Source organism: Pinus tabuliformis, chromosome 1_2 (genome assembly GCF_031772625.1).
Source record: "Pinus tabuliformis cultivar Carrire ecotype Pingquan chromosome 1_2, CPIR1, whole genome shotgun sequence".
In the NCBI taxonomy this organism is placed as follows: Eukaryota; Viridiplantae; Streptophyta; class Pinopsida; order Pinales; family Pinaceae; genus Pinus; species Pinus tabuliformis.
In genome coordinates, this window is record NC_142298.1 from 1118965968 (window position 1) to 1118983337 (window position 17370).

Here is a 17370-nt window from a genome sequence, read left to right on the forward strand (position 1 = left end):
CGAATACACGAACAAGGATTTGGCTCCGCGGCGGATCGGATAACAAAACCCCTGTGGCTGAACGGTTCCCTGCGGCAGATCATTCTTCACACAGGACACAGGCGCATACACTGTCTCAGGGTTTATCACACTGTGTGCCGTCTGAACCCACTAAAACTCGTCATGGCATGGATGGTGCAGCCCGTCACCGACCAGATCTGCAAACCCACCCTGATTCAGTCCTGCTTAAAGACAAGGGAGAAATGTTCAGGTCGGGAACGGCTATGCAAATAAGGGCAGAACAGAACGATGCGCCAATACCTCCCAGTCGGCCAGATCCAGCAAAGCGAGGTCACCACAAGCCTGATCTACTTTGCATGTGCGCAGATCCGGTTCAGCGAGGGCCTTACAAGACTGATCCACTCCGCACGGACGCAGATCTGGTTCAGATCTTCATCAAATCGATTGAGGGCAAACACTTATGCATGCGACTCAGTAAGGGAATGAGCATACTTGAGTTAAAAAAGGAAATCCAGGGTCTCCTTGGAACCCCAGCACATCTTCAAAACCTCATATACTCAGGGCACAGTATGCAGGACTACCAAACCCTCCAATACTATGGCATTGCCAAAGATTCAACCATTTTTCTAAATCTCCGACTGCGGGGCGGAAGCACCGGAACCAGCTCAAAAAATACAGGTTCCTTTCGGGATGCAGTAAAAGGGAAGGAAAAAATGAAAAATAAAGCAGCACCACCATCAGAATTACCAGGACCCTACATTGTTGAACAGAAGCCAGAATCACCAACGCTACAAGTATCTATGCCAGAGGTAACGAGTTTACACAACGACTTATCTAATAATGCAGTAATTTGTAGATTTAATGGTTTCTGGCCAAAATCAGATGCCCTGCACCAATGGATCTTCTCAACATGGACATCTAACTGTGAAATTTACCTATGCCCTAAAGGGTTTTTCATAGTTAGATTTAACACAGAACAAGAAAGAGACAGCATAATCAATCAGGGGCCTTGGTTCTGGGGCAGTGCTGGCCTCTTCACCACCCCCTGGTTTTCTGATTTCGATGCCAATACAATGATAGTCTCAACGATGCCTGTATGGGTAAGGCTACATGGGCTCCCTCTACATTTTTGGCATCAAAAAGTATTAACAGCCATTGGGAATACCCTTGGGAAATTCCTCAAAATGGATGAAGACAGAGCTATCAGGGGAATATTTACATTCGCAAGAATATGTGTAGAAGTGGACTTGAGTCAGGGGCTACCTGACCACATCACGCTGAACTTCAATAATTCTCAATGGATACAACAGCTTGACTATGAGAACACAACGTTCTGGTGCAGGGGCTGCATGCAAACAGGGCACCTTCAATACGACTGCCCTTTTGCTCGAAAGGATCCCAGGAGAACTAAGAAACAACAAAAAAAGCCCAAAGGTTGGCAGCATACCGACCCATTGGAAGAAGAAGACATAAATGTGGAGCCTACAGAGAACCAGACAGAACCAGACACTCAAATGAGACAGAAACAAAATCAGGAAGTAAATGCCCCAACCACTCATTTGGGGCCACACATTTCAGATCTGCAACCAGAGTTACAAATGGAAGTAAGTGGCATCAAACGAACCCATGGATCAGAGGGCTCGGAATCTGACAAAGAACTTCAATTGATCCCAATGGAAAATCAGCTAGCTATTATTACACCCACACCTGACTCTGGAGGATGGCGACGGGTGGAGAAGAAGAAGGGTAGGAAAGTTTAGGCATGCTGGAACTTATCATTTTTCTGTTATTCTATTTCTGTTGCTTCCTGTCATTACAGGAACAGTCATCTGCTATTTTGTGTTATTTCTCTGTTTGCTACCTGTCATTACAGGAACAACCATCTGCATATGCCTCTGGCATCTACAAAATGTAATTTTATCAATATGAATAAAATTACGACTTTTTTCTACGGGGAAAAAAAAAGAATTACATATCTTCTTCAAAATATAAGTAGTTTATTTTCTTTTAATCACTTTATCTCTCTGTAGTTGTTGAAAATTATGTGACTTAACATAAACATTGAAAAAAATTATTTATGGAATGAGAGTGATTTTACATCTCCTTAGTATTGGGTTGTAACATAAACAACTATATTCATGTAACCAAACATGTATTTTTTTATTTTTTTTATATTATAGTCTACATTGTTTTTCATTTAGAGAATAGTTTATGTTTATTTAAAAAGGACACAATGAATTACGCATCTCCCTCATACTGATTGTCGAGTCTTTTTGAACAACTAAATAAATGAGAGTGAGATTATTGATACTACATAATGCTTTTCACTAAAAAAATCCCTCTCAAAACAATAAAAAAATCCTATCTCAATAAATTGTATCCTTCTAGAGGTTGAAAAATCTAAAATTAAATTAAATCTTCTATATGTTTAACCATTCAAACTCTCTTTGATACTATAACATGTTTGCACTAGACTTTGTTGGGTTTTTGTTCCTCTAGTTGCACAAACTTTATACTTGACATTGCATTATATTGATTATACTACAAAGATGGATTTGGAAGTAACTTGTCTACAAAGTAATTAAAAAAAATGAATGAGAGACTTAGGTTTTATTTTGTGTGGATTGGATGCTTAACCAGTTTATAGTATATTTATATAAAAAAATAGTTTTTAGACTTTGTTCTTTAACTAATATAAAAATAAAATACAAATAAAAATCTCCAATTCAAAATGAATATTCACATATTCAACTAAATGTATATAAAGCAAATATTTTATTTAAAAAAAAAATTAGATAAATCTTTATATATATTCACCTAAATGTCTATAAAGTAAATATTTACTTAAAAACACACTTAAAATTTTAAAAATTAGATAAATAGATATATTACAAAATATTCTAAATTTTATGACTATATCTTGAAAAATAGTTAAAATTGTTAACATCAATCAACACTCTGGTTAGTCTCCCACCTCAATCAACACTTTTTTATCTTATATTGTGGAATTAAATCTTAAAATTCAAATTTAATCATGGTTTAAGGTTTACCAAACTCCAGTGAATAACTTAATTTACATAACCTCAATCAGTGTCTTCTATCTCATTTTATCATATTTTAATCTTAAAATTTTAGTTTTGTGAAATTAATTGAATAACTTTTTTTAAATGTGTGGTTTATAGGCATGCGATCAGTGGCTACTATGAGCATCGGAGAGAAACTCTGTGACCTCCTATTGATAAGTTGACCTCCCATTGACAAAGTGCTTTAACTAGAGAAACTCAATCAATTGAACTAAATTTACTAACTTAACTGTCAAAATTCTATGTTTTAAGTTTGAATTTGGTATTTTAGCAATACCATTATTAATGAGATAATCTAACTACTCTATGTTTTGATTCTTTTTAATTAAAATTTGGAGTGTAATTTTTCATTATATTTTTGAATGTTTGATGGATTATGTTTCCTTGAAACTCCTTCAACTAAGATTATATTGATTATATGACTTAAAGTTGTAATTCTAACAATTCCCGACAAAATTAGCCAAAAAACAAAACATAAACAGTTGAACTATACTATCAACTATTCCTTTTCCTTTTATTTAATGGTTAACAAACTACCTAATAATGTTGACTTGCATATTATTAATACTAATTTCGAGTTTATAATACCTACCATTCCTTTTTGTTTAATGTGAGAACGGAACTATTCTTTTTGTTTAATGTGAGTGGGTTCTTAATGGTGACTTGCAGATTATTAATACTAATTTGGAGTTTATAACCACCGCTGATAATTCCTTTTGTTTAATGTGAATGGGCTGGCTATTAATGTTCACTTGCAAATTATTAATACTAATTTGGAGTTTATGACGACCGCTGATATTGAGTTGCAGATTATTGAGACTAATTTGATATTTCATAATGACCATAGTGACTTCTACACCATAAACTCTACACACATTTATTGTTAAAAAATAGGGATTAGCTAAATTCGCTTGATTTCTACAGTTATTAATATTACGTTTGACGGGTTCGCTGGTTGAAGCAATCTGTTCGAACACGAGATCCATCAAAAGAAGGCTGTTTTATGCGGAAATATAAGCCGTCAACATAACTTGAGGCGACGGGCAAGGCGCCCGTCGAAATCCCGTCCGTTATACACAAAAGGCGTCGGTGATCACACACGTTAGAACATGCGCCAATCCGCCGGCACGGGAATCCCTGGGCAAAAGCGATGAATCCGCGTTCGAAACCCTGGACGAATAAAGAACCCAAATTATCACAACTTCCTTGTGATTCAAGCTGAAGCGATCTCTTCCCGAGGAACCAAGGCGTTACGCGGAGTCCTGAAATACCTCGCAAGCCTAATTTTTCATTATTCTTTCCTTTATAGCCCCGGGGCCGTGCTCCATTCACTCATGATTTGAATTTAATTCGAGCGGGTTGAACACAGAACGTTTAAATTTCTTTGAAATTTTCGTCGGAGGACTTTTATAGGGTTTCAGAATGCATAGATCTGGCAGCGTGAATCGATCGCTGGACGACTTCTCCATTGCTTTACCAGCGGCTTCCTCTGTGTCGCCGTCTCCGGTTAAAGGATCTTCTATTAACAGGAGCTATAGCGCGGCGGCCGTTGATTTGCTTCCCAGATATAAGGAATCGGCGGAGGATTACCTGAAGAAGCAACCGAGGTTTAGGGCAGAGCATGCCGTGCATTTGATTCCCGTTGTGCTTTTTCTCTGCGGATTGGTATTGTGGTTTGCTGGTGAAAATTTCCCATGAAATGTTAGTTTTTTGATGGTTCCGTTTTGCTATTTTCTGAGGTTATGGATTGCTTTGAGCTAACTAAATTTGGGTGTTCGGCCCAGGGTTTCAAATACTGGGATCGAACATTCATGAAGGTAGAAGGGAAAATAAGGGTCTATACACCTGGTATAATGCTTTGGTGGGCTTTGCAAAGCAGGCATATTGACCTGGAACAAAAAATTATTTACAAATTTTAATAAGAGTCCAGAATTGATTATGAAGAAAAAGTTGGCCTTTTTACATTGTTATTGTGGTGAACAGAGGAAAAATAAATTTATTTATTTGAAGATTGCTGTAACATTGTTATTCTGCTGAACATGGGTTAAAAATGATTTATGTATTTTATTCTTTATTAATTGGTTGCATGTTTAAAGTAAAGTTATATATTTAATGTCAGGTATCTTAGGTAGTATTTAAGTTGTATATTTAATGTGATGTATCTTAATTAGGATTTAATTTTAGGATTTTTATTCATGTAATAATTTTAAATCCTTTGCAAGGGTAGCTCAAGTCGTAATGGCCGTCGGATATCTTGGGTTCAATTCTTGTAATGAAGTCTCACTGAACCGGAGATCTTGGGTTCAATTCTTGTGCTACCCTCCCCGGAAATGGGGTGAATAATGGACATCTAAAAACTAAAAAATGAGAGGGTCCTACCAAGCTTACAAAAAAATATAGGAGTTGGCTATAATGCGACTTTTTGGAGATTCCGGTGACGGAATCCGGCGAAAGAAATTGAGGTTAAATCTTGATTTCTTGCGGTTAAAATGGTTTTTTAACTGCATATTTGGATTCAGCACCCTCGAAAACCCCTGGGAAGCTTTCATTGTGCAGAAACTAGCTATCAAAATTGCGATTCCAATAAATTCCTGCCGGATTTCGACCGGAAAAACCCGCCGGAAAGGCTTTCAAAAAGTCGCGTTATAGACAACTGCAAAAATATATATTAATTTTAAATCATTTTGTTAAATTAATATGTGTATATTGAAATTTAATTTTGTGCTACCCTCCCCGGAAATGGGGTGAATAATAGACATCTAAAAACTAGAAAATGAGAAGGTCCTACCAAGCTTAAAAAAAATATATTAATTTTAAATCATTTTATTAAATTAATATGTATATTGAAATTTAATTTTATATTTAGTTTAATGAAATGAAAAGTGTATACTTTATAATTTCAATGATATGTTTTATGATTTTTGAAATAATTGTTTTTTTTCCAAAGAGAAAAGCATAATGGATTATATTAAAAAAATATAAAGATCTTGATACATGGGATTCGATGGAGCCACAGTCCATCAGAATATTGTTCCATATATGGAGAGCATGATCCACATTCATACAGAAAATAGAAAGATTTTCTTGGATAAAAGCTTGAGAGCCCTCAAAATAGTTTATAAACCAAGATAAATGACTCATGAGAAAGCCTGTGGGAAGCTATTTAGCAGAAAGGATGAGGAACAGAATCTACAGAATCGTCCAAAATGGATAAAAAAACACAGATGATAAACACATGTTGCCTACAAAAAAAACGGCCCCCCATATGAAAATTAAAGCCAGAGATTATTCCGATGAGGGCATGTAGCCTGAAATGGAAATCAAAATAGAAGCAAGGGGCCGGCCGGAGTTCTTGAAGATGCAGTCATTCCTCCACGTCCAAAGGAACCAGCAAGTGAGAACAAAAAGGGATCGCCTGGAGGAACATTGGGAGCTCCACCAAGAGAAGGCTTCCTGTACAGAGGAAAAAGTCTGGTGAGAAAAACCAAAAATCAAAGATAGTTCGTACCAGATAGATGAAGATGCGGCACACTGGAAGAACATGTGTGCATTTGTTTCGACTTCGGAGTGGCACATTTGACATCTACCCGGTCCTTGCCAACCCTTTCTTTGAAGAACTTCCCAGGTGAGATTTTTATCTGAGAAAAGAAGCCAAGAGAAAAGGACCATCTTTAGCGGACAGGTTGCTTCCCAAAGTTTGTGAGGAAAGGAAGGAGAAGCCTGCTGATGTCCATTTGTTATAGCTGCATAAATATCTTTGACGCTGTAGGATGGAGATGACTTCTCAAGAGCCCAGATCAATTCGTCCTTGAGTCCTGATTGGGAGATACCTTTACCTGTAAAGTTGTTGACCGCAGCTTGCCATAAGGGGCGGAGATGGGAGGGTAAAAAAAGTTCCGCCTCGTTTTTCCAAACTGGGCCCAGGGGAGACCAAGATTTTATAAGTTTATTCCATGTGCAGAGACCCCTGGAGAGGAGGAAGGAGAGCAAAACAGGGGGAATCATTGATTCCAAATTGTACATTGTTCGATCTAAGCCTATGAAGATGTTCGAGCCAGTAGAGAGCCTCCATCTGAAGTTTTCCATGAAAAAAGGGAGAGTCTTTCTGAAACTTCGCCAAATTGCAGAACCTGTTCTAATGCCCAACGAATTCCTTCTGTACCAATAAACCATGGATCGTCCTTTGAGGTATTTTTGGTTGATGATGGAACTCCACGGACTTTTCCCATAAATACCCCTTAGGAGCGATTTGCACAAGAGCGCTTTTCCAAAAGATTTCATATGAAGTAGACCCCATCCGCCCTGCTTCTTCGGTCTAGAAATCGATTCCAACTTTACTAAATGGATCTTGGATTGGAGAGTGCTGCCGCCCCATAAGAAGTTTGCCGCCAAAGAATTCATCTTTTTTGAGATAGATGCTGGAAGAAGGAAGAGATGAGCCCAATATACCGCCATTTGAGACAGGACTGCCTGAACCAAGATGAATCTGCCTGCCAGGGATAATAACCTCATCTCCCATCGAGAGATTTTGTTGTAGAAACGGTCTACCAGCCATGACCAGTCCCGAGAGCGATATCCCTTTGGCTTTAAATGAAAACCCAGATAAGTGAAGCCATCCTTTATCTGAGCATAATTAACTCCGAAAAGCGCTGCGATCCATTGAAATAACATAACAAGATTTATGGTTGGTTTTTAAAAGATTTATTTTATAAATATTTTTATAATAATCAAAATATTTTCTTAAAGTAATATTATCAAAATAAATAAATAATTTAAATTATTAAAGTAATATTATCAAAATAAATAAATAATTTAAATGTTTGAGCTGAGAGCTTTATTCTACAGCATAGTGTGAAGATGTGTAAGTATGTCTATTCATTTTAAAATAAAATAAAAAATATTCTTTAAATAAAAAAGCAATATTATGCATATTTAATTAGTTGTCCATATGACCTCATATAATTTTATGCAAAGAAATTATAAAAAATTAAGATATTTAAATCTTCTACTTCTCAAAAATGATATCAAAATGTTAAAAGAAAATATTTTAATGTTGTTTAGAATAAAATATCCAATATGGATTATGAATTAAATATTTTAATATAAATATATTTAAAACTATATTAATAACAAGAAAAACAATTTAATATGGGCTGATAAAATAGCTCAATGCACATGTTATGTAATTTTTATAATATTCAGAAATATAATTTAAACAATAAATTTTTTTCACTCCAAAATAAGTCAAATAAATTTGCCCCTGAAGAAATATGATCCCTCTCAGCTCATATTAGATCCATGGTTAAGATGGATCTATACTCATAATATCCACAGTGCCAAGATTTTAAAAAATCATAAAATTAGAATATGAATGTGTATGTTCATGTTTGGAAAGGATCCAAGCTAGGGCTATAGATTCTTTAGGTGGTGGTTTTTCTGATTGACTACTAATTGTAACTTGTGGTTCATGGTTTACCAATATCTTATCTGTGTTAAATAATGTGGTGGTTTTTGGATGACCACTAACCAATTTTCACTTAAATAATATGGTGGTTTGAATGACCACTAACCTTACTACTAGATATGCAGTTGTTTCTAGTTTACCACTAACCAATTTGTTTTGAATAATGCAAGGGTTTCTGAATGTCCACTAACCAATCATGTTTGGAAAGGATCCAAGCTAGGGCTATAGATTCTTTAGGTGGTGGTTTTTCTGATTGACTACTAATTGTAACTTGTGGTTCATGGTTTACCAATATCTTATCTGTTTTAGATAATGTGGTGGTTTTTGGATGACCACTAACCAATTTTCACTTAAATAATATGGTGGTTTGAATGACCACTAACCATTCTACTAGATATGCAGTTGTTTCTAGTTTACCACTAACCAATTTATTTTGAATAATGCAGGGGTTTCTGAATGTCCACTAACCAATTTGTATTGAATAATGCAATGGTGTTTGTATGACCATTAACCAATCTTCTTCTTTTTTTGGTACGTAAGCACCCACGGGGGATTTGAAACAGTGACCTATCACAAGGAGTGCCTTAACAGTGCACCCATTCACCGTCAATCCAAAGCCCCGTGGGCGACCATTAACCAATCTTCGCTTGAATAATATGGTGGTTTTTAATGACCACTAATCATAATGCTTAATTTAAATAATGTGGTGGTTTATGGTTTACTACTAACCAATCTGTTTTGAGTAAAGCTGTGATTTAACGATGACCACTAACCATCTTCAATCTATCAATTTACTCTCTCCCTAAAGGTGTAGAAGAGTTATTCTTGTGCTCCCCCCTTAAGGTGTAGAAAGTACTCTTTTTATTGGAGAGATAACTTATTGATTTTTTTTTGCTTTGTTCATTTCTTCTAGCAACTTTGTCTTCACCTATGTTTTGACTAGGCAATAAGATTGATGTAGTTTCTTCATTTCTTGATTCCATCTCCAGGAAGTGAATTAATTTCTTAGATTTTTTTCTACTTTTGACATCTTTCTGATAGGTGATTTGTCTTCCCACAATGAAGACAAGGATGACGATCAAAACATTCTCTCTAGGTGACCCTTTCTCTGACAATTTTGGCACTTTTGATCAACAATTTACTTCATCAAGAGATCATGCACTCACAAACTAAGATGGTTTAAAGAAATCTAGAATATGAAAGTTATTTTCTTTAGTGTATCCATGCTGATTTTTGTTGAATAAAATTTATTCCCAGGGTTTGACAACCATCCTAGAAAGATAATTTTCTTGTTCTTTTTCGTCTTCACAATTGCTATTGTTGATGATATTATATGATTGATTCATTGATTCCATTAGAGTCATACATATTACAATGTGCATTAATCCCTTGTATTATGTCTTGGGTAGCAAAAGTTACATCAACTTTTGCTATTATTTTCATTGTATCACATGCTGCATCAAACATTTGAATAAAGACCTCTATATCACATGTTACATCACTTTGTTGTATGAGCTCTTTTGTTGTTTTTTGGATGAATTCATGTGTATAACAGCATGTATTGACCTTTTCTATTAGATCTTCCATATCACAAATTGCATCTACCTTTACCATAGATGCTGCATTAATCATATCATCAAATACGATCATGGTTTTTTGTTAATTTAGTTTGAAGAGCATCAAACAATTGGTCTTTCATATCTATTTCTTTTTTAATATCTTTCTAGTGTCAGTGATTTGATCATTTATGGTTTGATTTCGTTGTAATTTCCACTCCAGTACTTTAATTTATTATGCAATTCATGGTTGCACTTTTGCAAATCTTTAATTTCCTGAGAATCATTTTAAAGATGTGTTTCTCCTTTACCCATTTTTACGTGACTCAACCCCTAATCTTGCTCGCTTGATTTTATGTGACTTTAAGGGTGTCAAGTACTACTACTAACCATGCACCCTAAAGTGCAATTGCAATGATCGACTTTAATGACTCAACTAACTCCCTGATTTAATTTAACGTTGGTCCTCCATTTTTTTGGAAATGTTTAAAAGAACTATAATCCAAATGTTTAAAAGAACTATAATCCAAGCAAATTTGTGTTCTTTTATGACATGAATAATCGATGTGATGATAACACCTTATTTCTCCATAAGCATTATGACAAATGACAATTAAATACCAAAAGACGAGTATTGCACATCCAAAGATCATACACAACAACAAGTGTCCTTAGATCCCTTTATTTAATTTTGAGCGGATCTAAAACAAAAACACAGGAAAAAATACTATCCTTAGATCCCTTTATTTAATTTTGAGCGGATCTAAAACAAAAAGACAGGAAAAAATACTATCTTTATATAAAATCCTTCATATTATGATAATACAATGTGGTCTTCTCATTCCAATATCTTGACAAAACTTCAACTGGTATTGTGACATATGTTTACTTTTCATTAAATTAAAGCCCAAATAAACCCTCACATATGTGATGACCCAAAATAAAAATGTTTGTTTCTCTCCTTACAAATTCAAGTTATACTCCATTACAATATGTTCCTTTTAGCTGTCTATTTGCTCCAAATACTGAAGTGCCATGTTAAATTTAGCATAGTTGATAAACGAAGAATCTAGGAATTGCATCGTAGCTCAATGACCTGAATGCAATTTGAGTGATAATATAACTTTTAAATGTTGAAATCAATTTGAGAACATAGCAAAGTCACACAGCCAAAAAACAGAGATACTACACTAGCAAGAAAATGCATAAAATAGCAAAGATAACCTAAAATCTTTATTGGTAAGACAAAAATCCAAAAATAAATATTTGTTTGAGTCCATCTGAAAAGGGTCAGAAACAGAGAGTTAGCCATGAAAATTCCAAGATTGCATACATAAAATTGCATATTTAATGTTGCAATTAAGCAAAGAAACTCAGCAACAATAGCCTGAATCTTTGAATGTGGAATCATAAAACTAAAATGTCAAAAGAATATGTACTTTAACCATATACACCCTTAAACCTTCCAAAGAATCTTTGAAACGTACTAAATATAAGAAAGCCCATCGTGTTCACATTGCAATTGAACAGATGTAGAGATCAAAATGCACAAGAAAGACAAAATGTGTTCAAAATAAATGTTCACGTCCATAAGAAGATTTGCTCAACAAAATATAACTCCCTTCGACAACAATACTAAAGATCTGTCAAATGTCCAGGCCAACTTGATTACTTTCCTTTTCCCAACTGATGACAACAATTGTCTCGAAAATCAAATTCTGCTTGACACAAATTTACTGAAATGGACAAATGAAGCATCAATGAACTATGATCACTTTGGTAATGCAATGCAACATGGAGTTAACAACAAGAACTTAATAGTGAGCTTTCATACAAGGCAAGAATCACATGCCAATACATAGTTGTTTTAAGCAACATGGAGTTAACAACAAGAACTTAATAGTGAGCTTTCATACAAGGCAAGAATCACATGCCAATACATAGTTGTTTTAAAGGCATCTAATGAAGATGGATAGTTCATAACTTCTCGTGAACAATTAATGGAATGACATTGTCATAATCAGCTTTTCTCTATCTTGTATTTCCAGTTTCCTCAGGCCTGATACTAGATTGGGAGAGTAAAAAAAGGATTTACGTGACTCGATAACAAAAGTGCCTTGAGCTGACACAAACTTGGTTTCCTAGCACAAAAAATTGAGAGGAACAATTCCTGGAGTTTGATACAAAAGCAAAGTCTTCATTCATACCCGAAATGAACTCTCCGCTAATCAATGCTCCTGAAACCACCATAAAAGCAATGGAAGGGATTTTAAACTGAGAAAAACCTTCAAATTATCCAACACTTGCAGCCATCGGACTCTACTGGTCCTTCAAACCATCTATCCCAGGCTGGGTTCTCTGGTCCTTTTGTGCTGCAAGTATAAAGAAAAACATGCAATCTTAAATAAAAGCTTCCAATCCCCTATTATTAATATAAGTTGGCTTCGGAAAAAACCCATAACTGTGAAATTGCTACTATTTGGCAGCAAGTAATTGTTTTCAAACATAACAGATTCACAGCAGTAGATATTCTTACACAGAGAGAAGAGGATCTGGTGTATTCTCGATTATCAATAGCATTCTGCAAGAGATGACCAAAATGTGATCAGTCTGTCAATTCAAACAGCAAAACAAGCATAAAACTTGATCATCTAAAGATCTAAATCACAAGTAGCATGCATACTCCTTGCAAGCAGATGTGGCTTTGTCTATTTTGTCCAAATCTTCTAATTCTTCCTGCATGCACAAAAGCTGTAACGTTTAAGAGAACAAATATTTAGATACAAAAGCCATAAGCTTCAAAAGAAACAACCATGTGAATTTTTCTCTAATAGTAAGACCAAGAGCAAAAAGGGCTTCCATCACAATGAACCTATGAAAACTTTTCATTTTCACTTCTGCGTAATGCCAGTGAACCGTGTACATCTTCTTTCTGTAAAATATCCTTTAAAGACAGAAACTTCAATATACAGACAATAATTAAGTTTGCTAAGTGGGCCTAAACATTCATTCTCACCTTTCCATTCAAGGAACGAAAGGGAAAAGATAGATAGATAATCTTATATATATCCACAAATGACCAAAGAATAGGAGAATGAGACTAGAAAATACAACCAGTCAACAATGGAAAATGAAGATCACAAGATCACTCCTAAATACTAAAAGATGAAAAAGGTACAGTGGAAAGTACAAGAAAAAGTCCATGAGAAATGATGAACCAAAAGTAATTACAAGGAGAGAAGTGATGTATGATGCTACAATTCAAAGCTGTTTGCATATTACGAGAATTGATGAGTAAACTCCTATGACATACTTTCATATTCCTTGTGTCTAATGACTAAGTATATCATGTATAATACAAATTAAACTAGTGGTCCATGTGAAAAATTGGTGACCCGATTCCCTACTGCAGCAACTGATTAAATTTCGCCTACTTGTTAATTTCTGAATCAAGTTATATACAGTGTTACACATTAAACATCGAAATAAAATCTACTGCAGCCTTCACAACATAAAATACTGCACAGGAGAGAAATAAACACACACAAATACACTGTTGTTTTTGGACAAACGTCCCCGGAAAAACCCAATGTGGGAAAACCGGTGCAGCAACTGAGGGTTTTAATTATTATGCAGTAGTTTCTGAGTACAAATCTTTAGATGCCCAAATTGACAATCTGATATAGAGAATAAATTGGCAACGGGGTAGTGAGAAATATTCTCACACTGTCACTGGCAATCCGAATCTGATCCAGGCTCTGGATGGCTATCCCCATGCTACCTCTGCGCAATCACTGCTTCACAGCCTCTAGGAACTGTGTCACCCTTGTCGCTAATCATTTTGTTGACTGGAACTCGACTCTCTAGCTCTCCGGTCTCACACCTCAGCTTCTGACACTAGATCTCGACTGCTCCCAGCAAAATTAAGGACTCCCTCTAAAGCACTGCGTTGCCTCTGCATGGCACTATGATGCCTCTCTAGACCTCTCGTTGTCTTCTCTGCCTTGCACTCTCTAGAACTGGAAAAATCCCCTCCAGTCTACTATCCCTACCCCTCACTGCAAGATCACTCGATCTCTCTCCGGAAACTCAGCACTGCTACTCTTGAGAAATTTGATCTCTAGATCTCACTATCTCAGGTGTGTTCTCCAAGTGCCCATCAAGCTCCTTATAATCCCTCATTGGAGCACCAAGGGCCAAGATTAAAACATAATCAAAGGCTAAGATTAACTGGAAGTTGATCCTCATCTTCTTCTAGAATATTCACACCAGATTTAATTAATACCCTTTAATTAATCACATTTCCTAAGTTTAGACTTAGGAATACATTAAAAATGATTAATTATTTTAATTAAACCATCTCTAGGTGGAATTTTCACAAACGATTTCTGGGTCTTAGCCTCTCTGCAAAATCTCGAGGCTAGAGCACATCCGATGCTATAGAAATCAACACTCCCTCTTAGCAAGGAATGTGCTCTAGTGCTGCAACCCATTGAAGCATCACTCTATCTCTTCACCATCTCCTGTTGCGCTACTGATGTCTGGCCCCATTGCCCACCAACTATTGCGCAACTTTGATTGTTACATCTGTGTTGTTGCTAGCCCTACTGCACTACTACCAACACTGCATCTGCACTGCAACCCTCTCCAATTGTTGTTGTTTCAACTGCAACGGAAAAGCATCCAAAATATTGAACCAACTGTGGTCAGTATGATGCATCTGTCGTCCAAGCTGTCACTGTTGCTAGCGTTTGCGTTGTCACTAATGCCACTGCGTAGTTGTTGACTCTACACTGCTACCAACTCTGCTCTGCGCTGCTTAGTCACAGACCGCTACTAGCTATTGCATCTGTTACTCTAGCAACTAACTGCACCAATTGCCACTAATCCATCCTGCTGCTGCTTGTTTTGGGCTCCTATAGCAAGGTATTGATTCATGAGGTGGACCTCCTCAAGAATCATGCCCATCCTATAGCTCTCTGAGGCTACAACTCCAAATCACCCCACTTCACCCCTGGAGGTAATTTGGTGATCATGGCAAACTCTTCCTCTAGTTTGGAGGGCAGTGTGTCGATCCCAACAGATGCAGCCTGTTGATCATGCTTCTCCTTGTCCTTCTTTCTAGGAGGACATTGAGTGTTGTAGTGGCCAAGCTCATCACCTGAAACACTTGATCTTGGAAATGTCCTTCCTCCTGCGCTACTCGTGCTGCCCCTTAGATGTGAGGGCCACATCTTCCTCCTCCTTTACTTGCTTTGTCCCACTACTGCTGCTACCACCACTGATGGTTCTCTTCACCAGATCTCACCTCATCTCCTCCTGCTGCAGATCAGTCCACATACGTTCCCAATCTGGGAGTCTCTCTGCCCAGGATACTCTGGACGAAAACTTGCCATTCTTTGGAAAACGTTATTCTGAGCTAATCATACAAACTTTGTAGGCTAGGGCGCTGACCCTACTGAAGACAGTGGATCCCGAACATCCTGAAGCCTATTAAGGAAGGGGTCTATACGCTCCCCTTTCTACATCCTTGTGCATCTCAGCTTCTCCTCAAAATACATCTTCCGTTGCTCAAAAGACCCTTTGTACAGTGTAGCTAGTGCTTCCCACATCTGTCAGGCAATATCTTTGCCAGCTATGTGAGATACCACGTGATCTCGAACCCCATCGAGAATCAACCTCTTAGCTTTCGCCATCTCCTTCTTGTATTTCTTAAGAAGATCTGCATCTGTGAGTACAACTACCACACTATCGATATAAGTATTAATATCATGTTCATCTAAAAGGCAAGAAATTCTAGCCTTCCAAACTATGTGTGCAGGAAACGTGGTATAGAGGTCCGTTTCCGTATGGAAACGGGTATGAAATGCGGAAACGCGTTTAGTACAGCCGAGAAACGTGTTTCCGGCCGTACTGCCACGTTCCCGTTTCAAAAACGCGTTTCAGGGCCGTATGACCCACGTTTCCTCATTAACTTGTGTTTTTTTTAATTTTTTTTTTAAATTTGTTTTTTAATTTACTTTTAGGGTATGTTAGTGACTTATTGTTGCTTCTAGATGCATGTCTAAAGTTATAAAAGTGAATTTTTCCCTAGTGTTGATATGCAGTTCATCAAGAAGTTTGAGGGATATGCAGTTCATGGTAATGTTAAATTCTTAAAGTAAAAGTGATATTCTCCTTTATTTTTCATTTTCATCCTTTTACTTAAATTTTTAACATTACCATAAAATGACTCAGGATGTTTGAGAGTGGTTTCGCCCTCATTGGATTTCATATGGAGAAAGTAGAATTTTAGATCTCACTCAAAATCCAGCAGACTTATTTGTTTTTCAGGATTTCAGGATTGGAGGGATTGCAATGTTTCCATTGGATTTTATCATGTACTAGGGTATGGAACTTGTATTTAATCAAGAGAACCAAGCCCTCTATGCAGGGGAAACTCCAAATAATCAAGATCATGTAGGGTACTAGGAGTAGGGTATGAAACGTGTATTTAATCAAGAGCACTAAGGTCGTTCGACTATGTAGGAGGAGACTCCCAATACAACAGTGGTCCTTCTAAAGAATGGGATGTGGATGCAGAAAATCTTGATTTGGACCTCTCTCTTGCAGCCTTATAGTCTTTATTGTACTTGCAGCCTCATATATTAATATAAATAAAGGCTGATTTTGAGATTTGGATATATAATAAAGGTTGCTTTTGGATATTCCGATATTTTTATTTTCATTATGTGATCATTCATGAGTAAATGTGATGTAAATTAAATCTTAATGTTTAAGTGTAATAAATTATAATGTATCGTTTATGCTTTATGATTGCACATATATATATATTTGAATATTTTCAATATATATATATATATATATATATATTCGCGTTTCCCCGTTTCCAAAATTTGGGGAGGTCACGTTTCGTATCGCTTCCCGTTTCGGAAACTTGTACTCGTTTCCCCGTTTCGTGCAACTTAGCTTCCAGATCACATAGTTGGAGGCTCTGTCCAACCGATCTTGATCTCTCAACCCAACTTATGCCATCTCTCTGAAAATGTCGAACTCCTCTTCTCCTCTATGTAGCTACTGACTGGCTCTATGCACTCCCTGCTGGAGTGGGAAAATTTGCTCACAACTACTGCTGCTCTACTAGGAGAAATCGAACTTATGGGCTAGAAGTTCTCTGAGGAAAGAATTCCCTCAGTGTGTGCTCTTCCTTCCTCCTGACACTATTTTGCACTAGCAAACTGCTACAAAATAACCGTGTCTCAGTTGA

At 36.5% G+C, this 17370-nt stretch overlaps 1 protein-coding gene across 3 annotated transcripts in view; it reads right to left on the reverse strand.

Annotated features, from left to right (window-relative positions):
• Positions 1 to 11903: 11903 nt before the first annotated feature.
• Positions 11904 to 17370, reverse strand: part of LOC149210064 (guanine nucleotide-binding protein subunit gamma 1-like) — a 92318-nt gene continuing 86851 nt past the window's right edge. Inside the window, exons 2-4 of one of the 3 annotated variants that reach the window (XM_089396599.1) lie at positions 12787 to 12854; positions 12640 to 12684; positions 11904 to 12475 (exon numbers count right to left, since the gene is read on the reverse strand). In XM_089396599.1, coding sequence (XP_089252725.1) covers positions 12391 to 12475; positions 12640 to 12684; positions 12787 to 12854 — 198 coding nt within the window. In that variant the 3' untranslated portion in view covers positions 11904 to 12390. The remainder of the gene's footprint in view (positions 12476 to 12639; positions 12685 to 12786; positions 12855 to 17370) is intronic. The other 2 variants (XM_089396601.1, XM_089396600.1) reach the window with 2 other exon arrangements.